A 24903-nucleotide genomic window follows, 5' to 3' on the forward strand; every position below is an offset into this window, starting at 1 on the left:
CTAGTAATTCTTAAATGGCTTTCAAATTTTCAAATCGAAAAAATCCTCACAAAGTACTTTGAAAGTAAAATATGTTCCCAACTGAGGGTGTACTTTCTATAAGGTCCTTAAACAATCCAATTAAGGCGCAATTTCAAATTGTATCATAACATGCCATTTTGATGGAAAAAATTCTTAGGATTATCTGAAAATCTATTTTCATATCTAATTATAAAATTTTAAACTAAAAAATGGCTAAAATCAAGTAGATCTATAAACATATAAAAATATTGAAAGTAAACGGTTTAGATAATAAGTTGTAAAATAAACTATTTCAATTATTTTTTCATATCCATACATTACGAATGGGAAGATGATCAATTAAAAAGTTTTTCAACATTAAAAAAAAAGCTTTTTTTTTCGATGGATTTTTGAGGTGCGTCCTTGGTCCTACATTTGAAAGTTGCGACTCATGTAAACTTTTTCCCCCAACGGAATATGTTAGACGTGCACAATGGCCAAGGTGATATGATCTTTGCCACAATTCGCTCCTACTCCGAGGGTCACGCACATCGAAGTCTCTGTCTAGGACGCGGTTGGCATGCGAGCCAAGCCCGTACATGTAGAAATGCGGCGCTTTCGAAAAATCTATGTTTGAGATGGATTGCTTTGCACTTCTAGACCGCATGTGTAGCACTGCGGTCCAGCTCGCATGAAAGAATTTTCCCTCTCTCTCTCTAAACAAGAGGCACTTTGAATATAAGCTCAAAGTCTCTCTCTCTCTACTTACAGGAGCTGTCCCCAGATAGCATCTGCTTCACCATAGCAGCCAAAGCTGCTTTTCTTTTCAGGAACTTCTACTTTCCAACTGTATTTACTATCAGATCTCACCTAACCAAAACCCAATACCAGATATGGACCCAATACCAGATATGGGTTTTCTCTTTCTATGTAGGCCATATAGATAGAGATAAAGAGAGAGAGAGAGAGAGAGAGAGAGAGAGAGAGAGAGAGGTTTTGCTGAGAAAATGAGTGTTTCTCTCACTGTTATGACCTTCAATCTCCTTGACGACCAGGAGCCAGACAGCCCCAATTCATGGCAGAATCGCAGGGATATCTGTATCAGTGTTATTACCAGCTACTCCCCTATGATCCTTTGTACCCAACAAGGTACTTCTTTCTCTCTGGTTCTTCTTGTTTGGATATCATGTGTAAATGTTTATGGGTGTGGGGTTTTGCGGCATTCAGGTCTAAAACCACAGTTGGAGTTTCTGCAACAGTGTTTGCCAGGTATTTGACTTGAATAGATGGTGTTGAGTTTAAATTGGATTTGAGCTATTTGGGTTACTTTATAATTTGTCATGAAAACCATGTTTACAACCGAGGCTTTTCCTTTTTACCCTGTTTTGACGAAACGATGTTGGGTTTAAATTGGATTGAGTTAATGAGGTTGCTACTAATGTACTTTATCATGAAAACCCATGCCCACAAGTCATAAATCAAACTTTCTTTTTCTTGATCTGTAAATTTGAGGGAACTGCTTTCTGTAATAGATTGAATGTCTCTTGGGAAAAGTTTATATAGAGCCGAGGCTCTAAACAATCAAATTTGAGCCTAACTAAAAAATTTCACTAGAAGAGGTTGTTTTGATGCCCAAATATTTATGTTTCCATATCTTAGATATAGGTATCCCCTGTGTTTTGCTCAAACGTACTCTGAGAATCGTACTTTGAGAATTCTTATCTTGAGTTCTTTTCAGCTTTAGTGGATTAATTAATCTTCTTGAATCTCGATGATGCAAAATCACCCCAAAAGCAGGAGATTGTAAGTCTTCTTTGTCAATAAAAAGAAGGATCTGATCATGCATCTCCATAAAATTATGTACATTTTAATTATTCTAAAATGTTCTAAATCATACACCGTGAGCATATCATGTCAAAATAATGTGTGGCTTGAAAAGGATCCCCTTGAGATATGATCGAACATCTAAAGCACTTAGAAACTTAATGAATGGCTGCATTGTGTTGATAGAACCATTTTGGAAATGAAAAGGCTTGAGACACTAGTATATTTGACTAAAAATAGTTGGCAAATATCATCTACTTCTCTGATTAGAAAGTCTTCTACCAATCAAGTCTATCTTCACGCTCCCATAATCCCCATTAGTTGCCGGGGTAGGAGTGGAAACACGAGTGGGCATATGAAGCTAACTGCTGTTGACTATGAGTTGCTTTATAGTGATATATGTCACCCCTCAGTGAGCAGGAGGGATGCCATTTAAGGAGGCTATCGCTTCTAAAGTTTGCAGAGAAATATGTCTAAAGAACATTGCACCATTTGGTGTTGGAGACTAAGAGATATCCACCAATGATCTATTCCTAATATCTCACCATACTTTGCAGTAATTTGTAAGCATCATAGATATGCAGTATCATCGTGATCCAAAAAATATGATTATCACCTATTTTGCAGAAAATGGTTTGTTATCTTTGAAAACAATCCTGAGTCCAAATATTCTCCTAGAACATATAGCAAATTAGCAATTATTGTGCTGTTGCATTTCTTTGATAAAAATCTGTCTTACTGATAAAACATGCGACCCATGGTGGTGCGAGACAAGAACCTTTCTGAAATAGAAATTGCATGACCTTGTTTCTAACGAAAAAAAAAAAAAAAAAGCAAAGAAGAAGCAAGGGATTATCTGGCTTGATGGGCTTTCATTAATAGTTATGCTTCTCATTGGAAGTTTTGTCCATGTTTTACATTGAACCTTTGGACTTGTAGATAAAGGAGATAGCATTGTGCTTGAGATAATAATATATTGGTTCGTGGAGCATTTGCCTTCTAATTGGAAAGCGATAAAGTTGCTGGGTACTTCCTCAATTTAATGTTGTAAATGTACTGTAAGCTTAGAGGATGATGGCCAATGATGACCTCTAGATCCTATATGCATGGTAAAATGTTTCAATCTTGAAAACCTTCTGTGAGGTGGCCATGGATGACTACTTTGACTATCGTTTTTAGATAAACAACTGTGTTTACCGCCAACATGATATGAAATATGATAGAATGCTGTGAAGTAATTCTGACAGTGGTCTCTCTCTTTTCCTTTTCATTTATAATAGCTTTATAATCATTCTCTTGTCTTTTGATCTTTATATTAGAAAACCAAACCCAAAAAGGAAATAAAATAAAGTAAAATAAAATAAGAAGAAGAAGAAGAAGATGAAGAAGAAGAAACTCAAGCTAGGTACCATTCTTCCTTTTCTTTTCTATTCTTTTTCCTTTGGGAGTGTGGTGTTTTATAATGTTAAGTGATTTTTCTCTTGTGGGTATTTTGTCGTTGAAGTGTTAAACATTTTCCTATCTTCTGGTCATTCTGTCTTTCCTGGTATAATCTTTGACTGTCTGTACCCAAGTTCATATGTAACCATGCATATTCTTGCTGAAAATTAAATTGTATCTCAGGTTATGAGCAATTTGGGATCTCTAGAAAAGGTTCACAGGATGTTACAGATGAGCACTGCTCAATTTTCTATGATAAAGAGAAGGTATTGTGCTAGCGATTTACCTCCCGATATTATGTTCAGGACCTCATTAAATAAAGAAAATTAAACTATAGTAGAATGGACTATGGAAAAACCTTACTCCATTGGATCACACTGTCCAATGAAATGATGGCAGTGATGGAGAGAGTAGGATGCACTGTTGGGGTCATACTCTGTTCTGGGGTCTCACTTTCTCTCCATCACAGTCTATCATTTCACGGATAGTGATGGCCTAACTGTGAATTCCCCATAGTCAATTGAATTATTTTACCTTCCCTTTCGTTTAAGACCTAATCAGGTTTTTGATCAACCAAATATATTTTCTTCGAACTTCATCTAAGTTGTTTGTTTATCCAATTGAAGGTGGAATTTTTAGAAGGTGGAACCTTTTGGTTGTCTGAGTCACCTTCTGTTCCAGGAAGCATGTCATGGGGATCTGAAGTTCCATGCATTGCGACATGGGCGATATCCTTTTCCATTTTAATATGTTTGTGAAGCTTACCTTCTTTGCTGTTAATTCTTTTTGCTTGGTATTTTTTTATATGCATGAATTTTAAACTCCAATATCTTCATTTGGGTCTGATGCTCTGACCAGTACTTAAGTTATGGCCTTTGAGATTATATCATATTTGATGTGTAAGGATCAAATATAAGGTTATATCATGTGCCAATCAGACAAAAAAATAAAAAAGATGAGATTGTATCGTACTCGATATGTGATTTTGTATGGAAAATACAGTATGTATAGCTGCTTTTCTTGACATAATTTTTACACGTTTCAACTCAAGAGAGTTGAGCCACCTGGGTTCAGCTTTCAGATTGTGAACTCGAACATGGATGAATTCAGTGCTCGTGCTCGTAGGCGAAGTGCTTTGCTTACGTGGCAGCATATAGCATCCCTTCCACCTAACTTGCCAGTCGTGTATTGTGGAGTATTCAACACTCAAAAGGAATCAACAACAGGCCGATTTCTCCTTGGAAGGTCAAGGTATGCTTAAAATGCTAGTCTTAATAGGTCTCAAAACACATGTACACATGGAGATTTGTTTCTCTCTTTTTGTAGATGCAGGGATTGATTTTTTCCTAATTTGACTATCATTTGCCTGATACTTTTAAAGCTTGTGTGTTGTTATTGTACCTACCTGATGCATATAATGCAATGTTGACATCAAGATCATTCATGAAAATTACAACCTGTAGATGATAAATTTTGTTAAAACTCCTTAGAGGTTTAAAATTGCGAATACTGTATAGCATGTATGAACTGTAGCACGTGTGTGAGAATAGGTTTCGTATTCGCTTGACGAGATGGGAGGAGGTCTGTATCCTAAAGTAGAATGGGAATTGAGGTTTGGGTAGTACCGTAGTAATAATGGAGTTTGTGGGGTGGGACAAAAGATGATAGAAAAATCTAAATATCCAGATGTTATGCATTTTGCTTCACCTTAACTAATTTGTTCTCTTTCTTCTGGGTAAGTTTAGCTACTTCTGATATTGTTTCAACTCCCCGTCCTTTCTGGTTAACAGAGAAATAGTAAGAAATCATAATTTTGTTATAATAATAATAATAATAATAAAAAAAATCATAATGACTGCACCGAGGAGTATCATTATCTTATAATCATAATACCCACTAATGGTATTGTGCTTATTATATGGTGTAGGCCTAGAATTTCCCCTCTTTTTTTACTTTTATTGATGTAATCAGAATGATGATGATATCATACTTTACAGTCAACAATTCTTAAAAAAAAGGCGATGATGGCGATGATAACATTAACACCTGTTAAGCAATTTCATCTCATCAACCATCATTTGTTGAGGAAAAGTTAAAAGAGTCTCAGAGTTCTTTTTAGGAAATAGTGGATATGTATCATGTCTAGGATTTTTTTTTCATGTCTTTAGTTTTATCTTATTTTATTTGTTAATCACGTCTAGAATTCATTGTTATGGTGTTTGACATTGTTGTGTGGTTCTCTTCGCTTGTGGCAATTCTCACAGAGAGCATGGAGTTGTAGGTGACATGAGGGATGCTTGGCCCAGCGCTCGAACAAGGAAAAACGTATCACTTATACGCACCTATCATGGTTTTAAAGGTACATTTCACCCTTTAGTTCTAAAATTGCCAATTTGGGTTCAGCTCTCTCCTCCTCAAAGAGAGAGAGAGAAAGAGAGAGAGAGAGGCTTAACAATCTGGACATAACTCTGGTTTTGGAGATATTTGACTCCAGGTGATAAACAGGGAGCTCTCGAACTAATAAAGTTGATACTTCGGGCCCTTTGTCTTTGCTGGGATCGCCAAACCCAGGATTTGCATATTGATTGGATCCTTTATAGAGGCCGTTCTTTGTGTCCTGCATCTTGTGAAGTCATAAATGACAACATTGATGGACTTTATCCATCTTCTCACTATCCTCTATTTGCAGAGTTCATGCTACCCCGTACGGTGAGACTGATCGAAGAATCCGTGTAAATGATGATCCATACCTACTGGGAGTTTGTATTTCTAATGCTGTTTTTCATCGAACTGAGATTTTTTTGTTGTATTGATGTTGTATCTTTTTTAAATTAATCTTTTGGAACATGGTTCCTGATCCTTTTTGGTGGACGAAACCAGAGATTGAGCACTTGCTAGACTCCTTTCTTCCATGAAAATGCTTTATATTGCTAGACTCATTTTCAAGTTGAAATGACTTCATTATGATTTTAAGAGTTGAACCCAACTTGAATCACAAACACAGTAAGAACATCATTGCTATGTTTTTTCTATTTAAAGTTGATGATAGCATACATCATTCAGGTCTGATGCATGTAGTTACTAGTTATTATCATTGTTGCTGACATCTTATTCTGATAAAGAAGTTTCCCATGTTTAGAATTTAAGGATTGTACAACTGGTTTCTACTGCAAACATTCCTTAGAAGGGTGTGTATGTGCATGTGCGCATACACAAGCAGAGAGAGAGAGAGAGAGGCTTTGGATCCATGAAACCAGCTGCCCACAAAGCTACGTGTTTAAATGTGCAATGATTCATACTCCAAAAAAACAATCAAAATCTCTTGAAGAGCATACAATTTCCTTGAGGTTGGTGACCATCAAGCTCCCTGCAATGGCTCAACTGAGACAGCGTAAGGAGAATCCCAATCTGCATCAAAGATTTCTTGCAGTTGTGAAACAATGGCTTCATTATATGTCCCAAAGCTCACACCGGCTGTCGTATAAAAGTAATCCCATACAAGGTTGTTTGTTCCAATATGGGCCCGCACATCACTCACTGCATATTTGCCATGGTTAACCCTGGTATAACCAGGGTAAATATTCCCTGTTCTATTGCCCTCTCTAATGGCTGGTCCAGTCGAATTGAAACCAGGTACCTTGTAATATTTGATCTCAACCTTGCCACCACATTTGTTATATTTCGAAGATGAACAGAGTATGTTGGAATAAAGGAGGGACTTGAGATATTGATCTGTGTTTTCTATGAAGTGTCCCCAATATGCCACTAGAATCTTCACGGTTGCTTGCTTGGAGAAAACCACCTGGTTTTGGGAACATTAGTAAGTGAACTTCAGAGGAGTTTTCTCCTGGTTTTGCGGACATTAGAAGTGAGTTTGAGATTTCATGGTGATAATGTAGAATGATGAAATGATATGGTTACCTCTGATATTGCAGATGAGAGTGAAGACCAATAGATAGTTTGATCTACATATTGAGACTGGCTGAGCCAATCCATGGTATTCATCCTAACGGTTCCTCCAAAATTAACGGACTTGATTGTATCTATCCATGCTTGTTCATCTGTCTGAAACTTGCCAAATGAGAGCTGCAGCGTAAACCATAAAGTCATGGATCAAGTGAGTAAATGTGTGAAATTGCATTTCCATACGATATTAAAAAAATACAGTTGAATAATAAACTCATACATAAACACCCGTAACAAAACCAAATAGAATAAAAAAAAGACCAGCCAACTAGATGTCATGTAGAACAATGATATTAGTGACTAAGCTAGTTATAGTTTTTTATAAAAGAAAAGAAAAAAAGAATCTCATGCATACCTCGGGAGGAGAAAAAGAAAGATAGCTGAGGCTCTCCTTTGATGTGCTTTTATTGTGCCCTGGTGTATCAATACGTATTTTGAACATAAAAGGGTCTGATATTACAGGGTAACCCATCACATTAGGAGTCTCAATATATGTAGGAAGAGGGGACCTGCATTTGACATTAAGTACAAACAATCTCAAAGAAATAGAACTGTTGACCAAAAAAACAGAAAAAATAAAATAAAATAAAGAATATCATAGAGTACCGAAGATACATATATGTGTCAAATCCTTCAAACCTAGCATTTATCACTGAAGAAGAAAATATTCCAGCATTATTGCTGAGGACAGAAAATTCTTTTAGCAGAGAAAAGGAACCATGGAACAGAGAAAAGGAACCACAGAACAGATGGAACTTGATGATTTAACTAGGAATCCCGAAGATATTGGTTCATCATAAAAGAAGTGAACTATTGGAAAGAGAATCGCACTAAACCTATATAAATAGTGGAAATGAACACAATAGTGGATGTGCGTAGGAATAGAGGAATGTTTTACCACCTATTACTACTGCCACATATAGTGTTGGCGAAAGCCAAATAATTTTGTGCTTCTGAAACTCAAATATAACTGTTGCAGAAGCCATAAGATCATGCATAGTTGTATAACTTGGAATGAATTGGATGCATGGATCTTTAACCTAAATAGACCGTGAGTTACAGGACTAGTGTTAGAATGACAAAATCATGAATTTTTGCTTTTAACAATGATGTAAGAGATAAAAGTACTGCCAAACAAATGCCAAAGGAGATCAAGTAAGCATTGACATGGGGTCAATAATATCGGTGATTAAAAGAATAAGACAGACTGAAACAATACTCATTTGTCACAGTTGACAAAAACTTGTTAGGATAACATAGATTTGGTGTCCGATTGGATTCACAATTATAAATTAGTCGTGCACTTCTTTTGGAACAAAAGGATCCACATCGTAGTCATAGGGTGTTATCCTCAAATAATCAAAACTTGCTACTCTTTTTTCATCACGAAACTGAATTTCGCTAGAAACGAAAGATCATGATTCACATGATTCACAAATAACCTGAGAGAAAAGAAAAGGTCATCACATATTTCCTTATTCATTTAAATAGAGGCTCTGACCATGGGTGAAAATTTTGGTCAATGAATGCTTTTCAATTCTTTACATATGCAGATACGCTCACCTTTATATGCTATGAAAATTGCTACAAGATCAGATCAAGTTTGAAGGTACAGTTTCAATTTTCAAAATGAAGTTCCTGATAGTTTTAATCATCATCTAGTTGAAGATAATCTACTGCTCATTCACATTCACCTCACCTCAGCTTCAAAGTAAAAACAAATAATTAGCCATGGGAAGTAATTTTTAATAAAACAAATGCATTTTTCTGAAGTAATCTCCAACATCTTCTTGGCGTATATAATAGAAGCACACTTAGCAGGATATTTCAGAACTTTTGAAGAAAAATTTAACCAGAATGTCTAGTACCTATACATACCCACTAAATTTGATACCAGCAGTGATATATATCCTGAAAAATCACTACTATAAGACACAACAACCATGTCTATGTAGCACACAAAATGTATAACAAGGTTCTAAAGATCAATCAAGAGTAGTGTAGTACAGGAATGGGCTCAAGGCTAGGTACTCCGGGTGGTGGGGCTCCACAGCATGACATCTTAAGTTCCATTGGCCCCTTCCCCATTGTACTCGTACCCTCCCCCCCCCTCCAGCGGTATGCTGGGCACCCCCAACCGAAAAAAACAAAATTAAAAAATAATAAACTAATCATCAAATATTCAACACATCTTGCTGACACATACGAGAAACATACATCAACATACATCTTGAAAACATGAGCCATAAATCACATACCTGCATCTCTCCTTCAGAGCAACGAAATGAGACCAGCAAGGAACTTTTCTACGAGATTGCCACTCACTATCCCAAACTGTTCTAGTGTATAGTGAAGAATTCAGAGAAGCAAGTTTCAACAAGTTGTTGACGTATGTATCCACCTTTGAAGCTACATTAGGGCAATCCACAAGATATATTCCAACCTCTTTAACCTAGAAAGCAATTCAATACTGAGATTACATGATTATTTTGGAGGGGTAACCTTATTTTTATAACAATCTTCCAATACATTTTCAAATCATCCAAAGATCACCAGTTTTCAAATCAAACAATCTTCTAACTAGTTCAATGCCAAACAAGGAAATAACAAATGAGTTATACAAGAAGGTATTCGTGCACAAAGTACCTGAGTAAGGGACTTCCAGTCATTGTTTGCAGATCCAATATAGACATCTTTGTTATCAGATATCCAAACTTTTGCATGGACTATACCAGAACCCCACCAATCGCCGAGCAATAAGGTTACATTCTCTACATTGGGTCTCCCTGAAGCAAGATGGGCTGATTCTTGCTCATAATCTGGATATACACCAGAGTGCTGAACAATCCTATAACATAAAGACACTCGTTAGATGTGAAGTGTGCATCATCATTCACCAGTTTTTCACTTCTCTTTTCTTCTCTTATTCTATATTTAATGGAGAATCTTATTAACTATTTATTATGGACACCATCAGACTGAATATCTTTTAAGCCATTCAGTATCAATAGCCGTCTCATAATTAGCAGAGAGAGAGAGAGAGAGAGAGAGAGAGAGAGAGAGATTTCTTCAATGGTTTAATCTAATTGAGTACCATCTTATTTCAATTGGATGGAAACAAAAAAGCACAAAAGCTCATGTAAGTAATATTATTTGTTAATGAGTTAATGAACTTGCAGTTCAGTCACAATACAGGGCCAAAAACTTAAAATTTATTATGATAGCCTAGAAATATTAAATAATTTATGACGCAATCCAAGTAAACAATGAAAACCAAGTGACATTAATTAATTAATGTCTCAGATAAAAGTAAAAATAGATCATGGCACTATAGGTATCTCTTATTATTACTTCTCACATAACAGCGTTTTATATCAATAATGAAAAAACTCATTCTGAAAAATCCAATTTTTTTTCAATCTGTAAGTTCCTCAACAACGTCTAGAGACCACAATTGTAAAGCTAATCTTTTTTTTATGGAGAAATACATTTTTAGAGAGAGAAACATTATCATAAAAGGAAATGGAAAATTAATTACTTGACATTAACATTTCGATCAGCTGCAGCTTCAATGGCTTTGTATACAGAGAGACCTGATGAAGCCCCAAATCTTCTCAAATCAGAGAGGGAGAAGCCATAGTCACCAGAGCGAGGGTCATTGGGTTGCGCAAGTAGCTGCCAATACTGTGCTATTATCTGCAGTTTGCTCGTCGAATTACCAGCAAGCCATCGCAACACCTCCTCTGCAACATTAAGGCACGCATTAGAGAGAGAGAGAGAGAGAGAGAGAGAGAGAGAGAGAGAGGAAGTGGTTTTGTTTACCAAAAAAACTAGAAGTGGTTTTAGAGAGAGAAACCTGTTGAAAGAACGCCGGGTACTGGTGGGAGGTGGGGCATATCGGTAGGGATGGACTGTACAATCCATGCTTTGCAAGTCGGGGAGTGTGATGAGAGAGAAAGAGCTGGTGAAACAACAATGGCGACTATTAAGAGGAAGACAGAGACTCCACGCCGGCGGCACATGTCTCCTTCTCTCTCTCAGACTCGTGCATCAATCTTTCTGGTCGCTCCTCCATATAATGAATTCCGCGAGACTGAACCCCAAATCCTGGGAATGATCTCAAAATACGCCCACGCCCTTGGGATTCCGTGGTCCCGCATGGGACCAAAAACATAAGGAAGTTCATCCTCCGATCCTCTCTCTCTCTCTCTAGGATGAGAATGGAAGCTTATATCTTGACCGGCGTAAACTTAGCCCTTGACTGGGGCAATCTCAATGCTCCCCCACTACATCCCATCTATTTGATCTTTTCCGTTATGATTGTGAAGAAAAAAAGTTAGAATTCTGAGCTCTAATAGTCGTGTATATTGTAACAGGTTTCATAAAAGATTTTATAGCCATCATAGAAATTTCTCACGCCTAAATTTTCTAGATAATGTTATGAAAGCAAATTGAAGCCTCACTTCAAATCCTCGTCAGATAATGTTATGAAAGCAAATTGAAGCCTTATGAAAGCAAATTGAAGCCTCACTTCAAATCCTCGTCAGATAATGTTATGAAAGCAAATTGAAGCCTCACTTCAAATCCTCGTCTGGAAAATACTTTTGGCAACATAAATATCTACGGTGGCTCTAAAATCAATTTTCAATACGAACAGTAAAATTTGAAACTAAAAAAATAGTATAGTGGATTGTGAACACTTATTTTTAAAGCAAAATGGATGGTCTACATAAATTGCTACAATACACATTATTTTTAGAATTTGAAATTCAATTTTTTTTTTTACAACCATTATGTTTGAGTCGAGATGATCAATGGAAATTATTTTTAGAGTTTGAAATTCATTTTTATTTTTTTACGATTATTATGTTCGAATCGAGATGATCAATGTAAAGATTTTCCGATGCTTAACTTACAATTTTTGATAAGTTATGAAGTGAGTATTTACTTATTTTGACAGGGCTACACCTATCAAACCATTTCCCTTGCTCTTTTTCATAAGCATAGGCCTTTTGGAAACAGCATCGCATGAGTTTTAATTGTGAACATGAATGCGGCTCCAAGCAAGTTGACTCTTATGTGAATGTGCTCCAAAATGCGGCTCCAATTTGAAAGCTCGACCTTAACCAGTCAGAACTCACAATTTTAAGGATGGGCTTTTTATGAGTCAGCCTAGTGCACATATGCAGCCCCCACTTAAACCTACCTTGAAAATAGATTTTTAATCTAAGACTTTAGAGATTCATGATCTACGTTAAGATGATCATGAACATGAAAAATAATAAATTTTTTAATATTTAAAATATAATTTTTTTAAAGAATATTCTTTCACCATCTAAATTCATTTTAGTGGGTTTTTCACCACATCCATTTTAGAGATGGACGACTAGTGATCAACAGCTCTTGCACCTGCTGACTTACGGATAATCAAGGCTCTAAGACGTGTTTCTAAGGAAGGTTATAACAAAATTATGAGAAAGTATATAATGAGATCATTTTATCTTTAGTACAAGGTGGTTATAATTAATCTTGATCATTGGATGTGAGATTAGATGGTTGAATTTTTTCTATTGACCAAGCTCAAACTTCAAAATAAATTTTCTTGAATTGTGTGACACACCCAAGTAATCAGATTTCACATCGGATGGGTGTAAGTAATTGTGACTGCCTTGTACCAAAGGTAAATGGTTTCTTTGTATACAATCCCTAAAATTATTTATTTTTGGAACATGTTAATGTCATCATTAATCATTTGATATGAAACTGAACAATTGATTGTGTGTTTTTTAGCTGGATGCAATATTTTAAAATCTAATTACTCAATTTTTGTGAGACAACCTAAGTCTTCAAATTTTTTATCTAAGGCTACATGTGAGACCTTCTTGTACCTAGCATAAATGGTTAATCCCATGTTTTAAATATTTTATTTCGACAAGAGCTTCAAAAAACAAAGCAAAAAGGACTTGATTTCTATATGGCCGAGCTCACATATGTAAAAATGCGGGCTTCTTAATAAATATATTTTTGAGATGGATTTTAAGACTTAATTTTTAAGGACATGTAATCTCTAATATGGATATCATAAATATGAAAAAATAAATAATAAATAATAAATAAAAACTAGAAATAATAATTCTAGTAAGAAAACATATGGACCCTTAGTTTTCATTGGTTTTAGATATAACACGTGCTTACATCCATCTTTAAGATGGATGCTTTACACTTTCTAGACCGCATATGTAGAAATGCAGTCCAACCTGCATGAAACAAGTTTTCAAACAAAAAAGATGTATAATAGTAAAATAGCGCTTCTCGAAAAAGTAGAAAAAAATGAATTTAAAGTTATATTAGAGATTGTTTGGCAACAGGAACCGAGAACCCGAATTGGAGATTTCCAATTCTAAAATCTGAAGAAGCAGAAAATTAAGTACTTGATAATGGAAAATATTGTGTTTGGTTAACTAGTTTGGAATTATGGGGATTTTGAAAACTAGGTTTGGTTTAAGTTGAAAATTTCAAATTAGGGCATATGAAAATTAGCCAATTTCTATCGTTCATTAAAGTTTTCATGAATGAGCTATGATAAGCGAAATATGGATTAGCCAATTTCAACCGTTCAATCAAAATCATAGCTCAACTAATTGAGGTTGGCTATCACTAGAACAAATTGTGTATTTACTCTTTTAGGCATATAGCCGAACTCAATTAGTTGGCAAAAGGCTTTGACGATGATGTCGGTGAATCCTTCAAGCATTTACTCCTCCGAGAAAAACAATACTGATGAGTCAACTTAGTGACCAACATAAAAATTTGGACAGAAATTCTAAAAGTGCAAGAAAAAAATTCGGCTCTATGATTAAACACCTATTGACAACTGTAGGTGTTCAAGAACTAAAATTCATGTATATAATTTTCTCTTTTCTACCTTGTGTAATACACAAGAGGGATATCCGCATGCACTATGAACCTGCGACAACAAAATTCGTATTTAATCTTTTACTCTTTTGATCAAGTGTTATACCACTAGGAGTATTTTTTTTGGATCTTAAATTCTTAAGATCCACCTTAGAATTACTAGATAAATAGCAACAAAAATGATTTGTAAGTTCATGAATTCTAGAATTGAGGTCTAGATAATATTTGCAATTTGCGATCTTTAAGGCTTCAATTTTTTTTTTTTTTTTCTCCTTTAATTAGATTACCCAAACTTGGGATCAACAGTTTATACTCGTGTGGGAGAATACTATCAATTTACTCCACTGAGTAAAATCCAATATAGGAGTAATTTTAAGATCCCAAAATCCTCTTCAACCCATAGACTAGCCCTAGTAAAAAAAATAAAAATAAAAATAAAATAAAACTTTCCCAATTGAACTCTCTATGTATTAGGGAAAAAACAATGTATCGAGATTGAATATAGATCGTTTAATTTTTGAAGCACGATATCTAAGTATAAAGAATACTCAAAAAGTTAAGCATTTTCTTTTGAATATAATTTACAGATGATTCTTAGTCGTTTTCAAAATTTTAAACTTAGAAGGTCCTCCTAGGTAGGTCTTTTGACTGAGATACAGTATGCTCTTTCAGGAGCATAGACACGCTCATCGGACAAAAGCATAAGATAGACAGGCTTATCCACCGGATCTCCACAACTTCAAAAATACCCCCACAAACCAACGGCTAGTTATCCAGGCTTGAGAGCCCGCGAATTTCACACCACCATGACCACTCTTCCTTCTCTCTCTTCATCCTCTGCACTTTCTCTCTCTTCCTCCCCCCTTTTCTCCAGACCCCACCTCTCTGCAACCTCCTCCTCTTCCATTAGAACCCCTCTGTTTAGAACCCCAAAAACTGAATTGTGCACCACCAATGCCAAGAAGAAGAATCCATGGCTCGATCCGTTCGACTATGGTGATGACCCTGAAATGGAGGGTGGCTCTCTTTTTTCAGAAGGAAAGCAAGAGGAAGACCCAAGACCACCTGATAACCCTGGAAACCCATATGGGTTTCTCAAATTTCCAAAGGGTTACAATGTTGAGATCGCATCTCTTGGACTGATGCTCAGAGGTGATGTTAGAAGGTGCTGTTGTGTAATTTCAGGTGGTGTTTATGAGAATTTACTGTTCTTTCCAGCAATTCAGCTTTTGAAGGATAGGTATCCTGGTGTCGAGATCGATGTTTTGGCGAATGCGAGAGGAAAGCAGTGTTATGAGATAAATAAGAATGTGAGGTTTGCTGATGTATATGATACTGATGATCCCTTTCCTATTCCTGCTGAGTACACAGATATGATTGGTCTTCTTAAGGTGAGCTCCTAGCTCCTGACTGTGAATTTGGGTTATTCTACATTTGATTTCTCTTAGTGTGTTGTGTTGATTCTTAAGGTCGGATATGCTTGTTTACGCTGCTTTGATTTTTGGTTTATCTTGATGTTATGTGCTGATTCTTGATATGGGGTCTGTTTCGGTGAATTGGGTGTTCTGTTTTCTTTGTTTTGTGTATTTTTCCATCAATGCTCGAGGTAAGGCTTGTTTCTGTGAGATGCAGTTCTTTTGCTCTCTCTCTCTCCTGTTTATTCTTTGCTTTTCATATTTATTGAACTTGGGTGAAATTTTACGGAAATGGAGTTTAACTCCCAAAATAGCCCTAAATCGTGACCCCTCTGCTTTGTGACTTCAAGTCAAAGGGAATTTGAGAAGATTGGGAAATTTTGAGCTGAATTCCCTGAAACTGATCCATTTTCTGGACTGAGATATGGTACGTCTCTATATTTTTTTTGAACGTGACTGAAACGTGTTCCATCTCGTCAAAAATACATAATATCAACAAATTCTATTGCCTTTTTTTTTCTTTTCTTTTCTGCTAACCAAAGTCTGCTGAAATTGTTTCGACTCTTGTGAGGAAAATGAAATTGTCACTAAAATTTTAAGCCGGGCCTTCTTGTTATATGTAGGCGGTTTTTCTGCTAGATTATGCCTTTGCTTGCTCTGCGTGATGTTTCTTAGGTTGGGTTTCTTCGAAATTATGATTTGTTTCTTTATGGGTGATGCATTCGTTGGTTAAATTTATTTTTCCTGGAGTAAAGAAAGTACATCCCAAGTACAAAATTGGGTAGGTAGCTATTTAGGATGATATCGTCCCCAGCCTTCTTTTGTTATCCTAGATGACACTGTGTGATGTCTAGTTGTGGGTCTAGTTTAAAGCATACTTATCAAGACCAGACTCGAATGCCTTCTTAGACTGGTCGGATTGCTGACCAATGCTTTGGCTAGTCTGGTCCAAAGCAAAAACCGCCTAAAACTAATATTTGAGTGGTTAGACCAACTGGTTTTGATGCCGTCTAAATAAAGTTGGGCAATTTTTTACATATATTTCAAACTTTAAACCCATATTTCTATTTTTATTTTATTTTTAATATCATCCAATAGTAATCGGACTGGTTTTGACTAGACCTAACCCCTTATTGGTTTTGTGGCCTTATCCAATCCTTATGTTTGGGTTAAAGCCATATGTATTCACGTATACAAAGAAATGCATTTATGGATACCAACATATGTGTTAAGTGATGTATCAATAATCCTTGACTTTATGAAACCGCTTTGCTATATGCAAAGTTGCAAATTCTGAAATAGAGCGCAGGGGTACTTCTTTTATACCAATGTTTTCTTCTTGTTGTACAAATAATGTTCTGACAATCTTGATTACAACTGCTGCTGCTGACTTCTTTGTGAATCTAGTCTTCAGAATTATGAACATTTTGAATCCTTTATTTTCTTCATTCTGGTATGGTATGCTATTATCCTTATGACCCAAAGAGAGAGAATGGTCATACTGGTCATCACCATCCAAGGTATGGATGAATAACACTAGAGGGGGAGTAGAGCCTACCAGTTGGGTCATTTCACTTCCCACTCTCTCTATGTTACTGTCCATGTTTTGATTGGATGGCAAGGGCATCCATGGCCATTACCTTCTTATGGTCCATTTGGATCATAACATACTTTCCGGTTTCTTCTTACTCCAGTTTTTTCCCTTACAGTAAGTTACTGTAAAGGCTCCTCATATTTTTATCATTGGTATTTGCTACCAGGGTAGGTATTATGATTTGGTTTTATCAACCACATTAGCTGGCCTTGGGCATGCAGCATTTCTCTCCATGACATCGGCTCGTTCTACAGCGAGCTATGTCTATCCAAATGTAAATGCAGCAGGTGCGGGGTTACTATTAACTGAAACATTTACGCCAGAAACTTTGAATCTCTCTGAAGGTGGATATCACATGTGAGGTTATTTACAGTAATGACCTATTATTTACTCACGTCTACTGTATTTACTTGTGTCTACTTAAAATTATCTTGGGGCTTTCCCTATGCATGCATTTATTGGTAGTTTCTTTCTGTTGATGATATTGATATCACACATGGCAAAGTAATGCAGACTATGATGTAAATGTTCATGTCCCTTGATGAAGGTATCATGAAATGCTCGACTGGCTGGCGAGACCAGCTCGAAATGTGCCAAGACAAACTATACCTCCACTCAGGGTTTCTTTATCGAGGAAATTGAAGGAGTTTGTTGAGGCTAAATACAAGAAGTCTGGTGTTGAGAAAGGGAAATTTGTGGTCATTCATGGCATAGAATCTGATTCTGCAGCTTCAATGCAGTCGAAGGGGGATGCTGATAGCTTACTATCTATCCATATGTGGGCTGAAATAGCAAAGTCAATTAGGTACAGGGAGTTTTAGTGGTATTTTTCTTAAACAAGAAATAGCTGAGAACTTGCAACTTTTATTTTGAAACATACTTATCCTCTATGAGATATTTGACCCTACTAGGTTTGTTGTTCTTGACAAAATCCTTTTGTGGATTATTTTCTCAATTCTCTGCAATTATTAAACCCCAAGACTTTTTAGCTTTTGCGCCATTTTTGAGAAATCATCACGTGATTATGGTGCCTGCCTTCAGGGATTTGGTACTTGTACGTCTAGACTTCTTGGGACCTTTGTTCCATTTGCAATTTTTATCCATCAACATTTGTCAAAGGTTCGCTATAAAATTGGTAATTTTGGCACAGGGGTGCTAATCCTCTCTTTGTAATCCCACATGAGAAGGAGAGGGAAGAGGTTGAAGAAGCTGTCGGGGCTGATGCTAATATTGTTTTCATTACCACACCTGGCCAGGTCCATATCTTCCTCACAGGTTTTTTATTTATTGGTGATTACTTCCTCAAGCGCTTAATTTATGTTCTCAAAAAATAAAAACTGTTCTTCTAGTCTCTTTCTTTTTGTTAAAAAATAAATATAAAGTGAGATAAGTTACAGAAGATCAGATTTGCTGTCTAGAAACTCCAGGTTACATTACTGTTCTCTTGAGGGAATTTACTTTTTAGAACTCAATAGCCCTCTAAATTCGCAATCTGGATTTTGCTATGTATTAAGTAGCTGTGAATTTGGAGCTTCTGATCTTCAAATTCGATACTAACATTGATAAAACATGTTTGGATTAATGCCAGCTTGCCGCTCTTATAAATGACTCCGTGGGAGTAGTAGCAACGAACACAGCTGCCATTCAACTTGCTCATGCCCGTGATAAACCTAGGTGAACCTCGTCATTATCTTTCATCGAAAAGTCAAAACTCTTAATCTAGTTGTAATGCCCTCTCTCTTTTCTCTCCCTGAGTCTTTCACATCAAAATTCTTATTTAGTTATGATCTCTCTCTCTCTCCTTTCATGTACATTTTGGGTAAATGCCTCTCTCTCTTCTCACCTTTCCTATATATTTTGGGTAAATGCCTTTCCTGTATATGCAACATATGAAAGTATTTGTTACAGTAAATTGATGCGATTTTCTTTAGATTGTTTATGGCATTCTAAAAAAAAACTCATTGTCACATGTTTCACGTATCTGCTTTTTTGCAGTGTTGCATTATTCTCTTCGGAGGAGAAAGGGAGACTCTTTGTTCCAGATGCTAAGGAGAAGAAGTGTGTACTTGTCTCATCAAAAACCGGGAAGCTTTCAGATATTGACCTTGGAGCTGTGAAAGATGCAGCGCAAGCTTTGGAGGGGTCCATGGCTTTGGTCTAGAGAGATAACAAGGAGGTTCTTGATGATCAATATATCTATCTATAAGGCATGTCAATTACCTGGTTTTTTTAACTGTAAAGTGTTAGGGCAGAATTAAGAAGCTTTTTTATCCATTAAAAGTTGCATGTTTTCTTTCTGTATGCTCTCTATAAGGAGAAATGCATGAGGTCACTCAGTTCAAACCAGCTGGTTGGGCTAGTTCTATCTATTTCCTTTTTGACAATGAAGTAGCCAATTGTGGACCCTTTTGACGATTTCTAGTCTGGACTAAAAGAAAGTGCATACAAGTTGGAACCAGCCCGAACTTGCCCATGCAATTCGCATACATTGATTTGTATGGCAAAGTCAAAATGGACGTACTCCATTATGGATGATACTTGCTGGATGTGTAATTGGGCCAAAACTGTCGACTCCAGGCCTTAAATTCAAGTATTAGTGGATATATTTAAATCTTATTAACTGTTTTAACTATCATTCTTTTATGTTATTCGTCTTGCTCTCTTTCTCTCTCAACATGGGCCATCAAGGAACTGTAGATCAACCCCTATACTTGAACCAGAACAGGACTGGCAAGTGGCAAGAGAAGAACTGTTGAATCAAGCGACAATGAAACCCAACAATTATTATTTTGAAGAAGAAATCGTCGTCCTACTTATCTCATGTTGATATAGAAGCAAGAAGTCCAATATAAAGTTGAAAACCAAGTGAAATATTATATAGAACTCCATGCAAGCCAAGCCATCTATCATGGTTTTCTGATAATTGAGTACATGCTCATAAGGCTTTCACTTTCTGGAAAATTACCAAAATATGCCCTAGGTCTCATTGATTTCTCACATTCCGAAATCCCGTTTTGAATGTGTGATATCATATTTAATTTTTACCTCATAAAAGACCATTTCAAGTTTCTGCAATATCCCAAATGAAAACGATCTATATAAAAGTAGAAATATGTGGATCCAATGCCTAATTCACATTAAAGTAAACAGGGTTTCATAAGGGACCAGACAGCTTTAACAAGAATTATCAGTTGAATGTAGAACTACATGCCCTGTGAATCAGATTCCGTCCCACGAAAATGATATTGGTTCCTTGCAATAATCTGCCATTAATTACTGAAAATGTAAAGGAAAGGCATATCGTGATCCATCCCAGTTTACAAACAGTAAACAAGAACTTGACTAAAAAACTAACAGTCAATACAAAGCGATTGCTTTGGCAATGGAACTGTTCATGTGAACAGTGTTGGCAAATGGACAGTTCACATGAGAACCTGCGATAGAAATAAAGTAACCAATAGTAGAGATAGTGATTTGAGTAACAAGCATTTAGGGCAATTTGGTTGTGCACCCCCTATGATATTCTTCTCTCTACTGTTATAGACCAAGGGAAAGATAGTCTTTTTTCTTCTGTCCATTATTGAATAGTCACTTTTCAGCTGTGTATGAATGCAAGTGGTTCCAAAAAGCAATGGTTACAAACAATTGCGGTACTACACCAGCACAAGCAGAGGAGAATAAAAGTATGAAACCTGTTTAGTGGTCTATCCAAACAGTTGCAATGGTTACAAACAATTGCGGTACTACACTTGAGATTTTGTCAATAAGCTTGTATGCGGAATAGTGTAAGCCCGAAAGCCAATTTTAAATCTACAATGATCTGATGATCATGAATGCATGCTAGTGTTTGGATTTTATTTTACTTTTTCACAAATTCAATTCACTAAAAAATTTGTGCGCACACTGTTCTATGTTAGAAGCTCCTAAAAATATATGCATAATTCACAAGAACTATTAATCAAAATACCCCCTAAATGTATATATATGAGGAAAAATAATAATTTCTTTGACTTCTAAATTTCTCTACCACTTTTAATTTTCCCTCCAAATTTTCTGAAAACTTTTTCCTCTCTCATTTCTCTAACTCTCGAAGCTAAAATCTTCTAGAAAATGTATTTGCATGCTTATCTAATGAGTTTGCCATTACATCTCTCATTTAAAACCATTCTCTTTTTTATCTTAACCAAATCTTGATTTTAAAAAATATCTATTATGTTGAAATAGGAAGTGAGCAAAAAAAGGAACTAACTATTTTATGCTTTGGTAAGAGCAAAATGTACATTTGCCCCCTCGAGCAAAGCCAACATATAAGAATATTCTTTGAGTTTCTTTTCTATGTGACAGTCGATCCTTATAAATTGCGTTCTTTTATTTTTAGGAGCTTTAAAGAGCTTCTCATATCGCACAAATATTTAGTTTTGCCTTAAATCTGGTTAGAAACCGCTTTCTGAACCCCCAGATGTGTAGACAACTATGAAAGATGGACGAGACAAATGGGTTAAAAATCACAGTGTGCCAACGTTTCTCATAAACAGCTTTATAGGAAGGAGAACATTAGAAAGCTTTATAGAATGGTAATCATTGCAACTACCCATTCTATATTATCTATTAGGGGTGGCAACGGGTTGGGTAGGGTCAGGTCGGCTCGGCTCGGCTCTGGGGTCCAGGCGGGCCAGACTTAGACCCGGAGCTAACTGGGTCCAAATTCCCTGAACCCGAATTGATTATGGAGGGACCCGGACCCTACTTAAAAATCAATTTTCACGTTAAAATAGAAAAAGAAAATGTATATTAAACTCAAAAAAAAAAAGTATATTTAACTCTAAAAACAAAGAGAGGGACTGCCTAGACCTTGATCCTGACCCGGAGGGACTACCTGGATGCAGGCCCGGACCTGAATCTGGTCCAGGCTATTGAACCCGACAAGTCCAACCCTTGGACCCATACCCGGACCTCGGTCAGGTCTACCCGTTGGGTCGCGGGACCATGGGTCCCAACCACCACCCCTATAATCTTTCCATCGAAGGCCACTGCTCCAAAGTGCATTACATGTAACTCGTAGAATTTAACATTTATTTAGTAATCTGGAATTTGGTCGTAAGTAAGAATGGCTTGAGGTCTTTGGCAGTAGTATTATCAAGCTTCATGGTGAAGCTTTTGACTCCATTTTCACCAAAGGATAGGGGCCCAAATTCCCACGGACTTACCACTTACCCAAAAAACAAAAGAATTGGTCGTAAGACTCCTTGTTAAGGGTAATATCATGAGTTCATGACAGTGAAATTCTTCATATCATCTTCGCTAATCAATATCAAAAGAAAAATATGTGAGCTCTTAAAACACCAAATCCGACAGTGCCAATCTTAGGGGAATGGACCTACAGCGAGTTTACAGAAAAAGATTTTTAGACAAGGTCATCTTCAAATAATACCAAATGACCCCAAATCTTTTTCCTCTAATCAATAATTTTAAGGAAAATGTTTTGATGGAGCTGCAGTTCTATCAAAATAAGTAAAGCCGCACTGTAAAACTCACTGAAAATTGCATTTTTGGAGTAAAAAAACTTTCAAAATCGATCATATCAGTCTTGTTCACTATGGTTGTGAAAAAGAAATAGGATTTCAAGGCATGAGCTTTGGTTTTTTTGGTTATATTTTCCTTTTCTTTGTCTTTTTACTTTGTGCTGATTTTTTTATTTTCCCATGTAATAGAAAACATGGTATGGATTGTTTGGTTGTATTTTTCCTTGGTTTTTTATTTTAATTTTTGCTTGTTTTCTCTTTTAGTTTTTGTTGGGTATAGAATCATCATTTGCGCCATGAAAAACGTGGTTATGGGCTTTTCATGTTGTGTTTTTTTCTGTTTGTTTCTTATATTTTGATCTCCCAGAGGCACATCGTTCAAGAGCAAATAGCAAAAGCACTGACAAACATGAATCGCAATTGAACTAATGCATGTTTCAATCAATTCATTATAGGATTAACCTATTATCTTGGTTTGTGAGATATGGATAAACAATTGGACATAGTTTCTACAAGTCCATGTAGAAATGAGTCACCTCTTAAAAATCTTTTTTTTAGACGGATTTTTGTATTTAATTTTTAGGGACATGTAATCGTTAACATTGAGATCATGAATATGAATAAATAAATAAATTTTCAAAATTTAAAATAATAATTATATTAAAAAAACATTTAGAATGTCAATTTCAATTGTTTTTAGCCACCTATTTGCATCAATCTTTTATTTGCATCCATCTTTTAAGATGGATGCTTTATACCTCGAGGACCGCAAAGGTAGAAATAAGGTCCCCGCCTCATGAAACAATTTTCCTAAACAATTTGGCCCACGTTATCAGATTCTTCAATTTCAATTATATCACATAATAGCAGTTTCCGGAATACCATTCATTTAAATAAGTTACCAGACATACAAAATTGATTGCACAGGGTTTCAGGGTTTCTGACTCTGTTTACCAAACATGAGGAAAAACAAGTTTCCCGAATACCATTCATCTTACCAAACATACAAAATCGATTACACAGGGTTTCTGACTGTGTTTACCAAATATGAGGAAAAACAAGCACGAGAGATTCATTCTTTGTAGACTATTTGCATATGTAATATTTTTCTTGGAAACAGTTTCACATGAACCAAATGAACCCTTAGTTTTGGAAAAAATTCTAAATGTGGCAATGTGTTAGGCCTCACCTCAAAACCCTGCTAGAAAAACCAATCCGACACCACAAAACATTGTGATGGCGTACAATTTATGCCCCTTTTGTGATAATTGAAGTTCTTCCAAAAATAGGCAAACCTAGCATATGTCGAATTCTGTGTATGTGCAGGCCAAAAAGAAATGGGTTAGGTGCTCTGTGCTCCTCTGTTTAAGGTTAAAAAATTTGCTGTTACATTCAAAAGGGCCTCTTTTTTTTTTATTTCTTTTTTAATGTTAACTTATATGTTTCTATTTAATGTATTATAATATAAAAAAGGAAAAAAAAGAAAAAAGTTTATATAAGGTGTCAATCTTATGCTGTACGATTAAGTGCACCTAAAAAACCTATTAGCGAAGGTTGTTCTTATGCTGAAAAACCCTCAAATCGGTCATCTCAACATCGAGACTCATAGATATGAAAAAAAAGGATTTCTAATCCTAAACATAGTTCATCTTTTAAAACATTATCTAGACGGTCCATTTTCAAGATTTCCCAATAGATCTGCTTGACCGTCACCATTTCTGAAACTTTAAATTTCATAGTTAGGGGCAACAATAGATTTTCATAGCATCGCAAGGCTTGTGGCACTGAAACTGCATTTTCAGCTTAACTTTGAGGTGCAACTTACTTCAATAGTATACGGTTGGCACCTTATATAAACCTCACCCTTTAAAAGATTGCATGAACCCAACAAAATGGCGCAAGAAAAACTACAAGAAGGGTTATGTATACAAAAGGCTAACAAAGAAAGCAAGCTGTCCCCTACCTCCTCTCACACTAACTGCTGACAGCTCTAAGTTAGATATTCCATTTTTGCAAGCCTGTAGGCCTCTTCATTTGCTTCCCCAAAAAAATGGCTGAATTCAACATCCAATCTTGTGGAAAGATATTTGATTTCCCACAAAAAAGGGCATAATTTCCAAGGGGTACTGTTTGGATTGGAGCACCATCTAATTGTGTTTAGAGAATCTCCTTCTGTTAGGTAGTAGTTTAATCCCTCGTAGGAGGGCCCTTTACCTCAGCATCATTA

The 24903-nt window shown here is 36.1% G+C and overlaps 3 protein-coding genes across 7 annotated transcripts; 2 read left to right on the forward strand and 1 right to left on the reverse strand.

Annotated features, from left to right (window-relative positions):
• Window positions 1-479: 479 nt before the first annotated feature.
• Window positions 480-6217, forward strand: LOC18447071 (DNAse I-like superfamily protein). Of its 5 annotated transcripts, none has more exons than XM_088854660.1 (8): window positions 768-1149; window positions 1228-1269; window positions 3144-3229; window positions 3448-3530; window positions 3891-3992; window positions 4301-4515; window positions 5529-5623; window positions 5759-6217. In XM_088854660.1, exons 3-8 carry the CDS (start codon window positions 3205-3207, stop codon window positions 5998-6000), a joined length of 762 nt encoding a protein of 253 aa, XP_088710786.1. In that variant the 5' UTR covers window positions 768-1149; window positions 1228-1269; window positions 3144-3204; the 3' UTR covers window positions 6001-6217. The 5 variants fall into 5 exon arrangements, with proteins under 5 accessions (XP_020530864.1, XP_020530866.1, XP_020530860.1 ...); XM_088854661.1 differs by having other exon boundaries at window positions 771-1149; window positions 5770-6217; XM_020675205.2 differs by lacking the exon at window positions 3144-3229 and having other exon boundaries at window positions 480-1149.
• Window positions 6218-6508: 291 nt separating this feature from the next.
• Window positions 6509-11345, reverse strand: LOC18447072 (uncharacterized). The gene is made up of 7 exons (XM_006857174.4): window positions 11087-11345; window positions 10769-10973; window positions 9877-10078; window positions 9489-9682; window positions 7586-7739; window positions 7186-7350; window positions 6509-7066 (listed from the first exon to the last, which is right to left on the reverse strand). The coding sequence occupies exons 1-7, from the start codon at window positions 11250-11252 to the stop codon at window positions 6623-6625; spliced, it is 1530 nt and encodes a 509-aa protein (XP_006857236.1). The 5' UTR covers window positions 11253-11345; the 3' UTR covers window positions 6509-6622.
• Window positions 11346-14876: 3531 nt separating this feature from the next.
• PNSB1 (NDH-dependent cyclic electron flow 1) lies at window positions 14877-19770 on the forward strand. Its single transcript, XM_006857175.4, has 6 exons — window positions 14877-15536; window positions 17321-17511; window positions 17702-17959; window positions 18305-18410; window positions 18743-18828; window positions 19150-19770. Exons 1-6 carry the CDS (start codon window positions 14952-14954, stop codon window positions 19313-19315), a joined length of 1392 nt encoding a protein of 463 aa, XP_006857237.1. The 5' UTR covers window positions 14877-14951; the 3' UTR covers window positions 19316-19770.
• The last annotated feature ends 5133 nt before the right edge of the window (window positions 19771-24903 follow it).

The sequence above is a fragment of the Amborella trichopoda genome, chromosome 12, assembly GCF_054954075.1.
Source record: "Amborella trichopoda isolate Santa Cruz 75 chromosome 12, AtrichopodaSantaCruz75HAP2 v2.0, whole genome shotgun sequence".
NCBI classification, from domain to species: domain Eukaryota; kingdom Viridiplantae; phylum Streptophyta; class Magnoliopsida; order Amborellales; family Amborellaceae; genus Amborella; species Amborella trichopoda.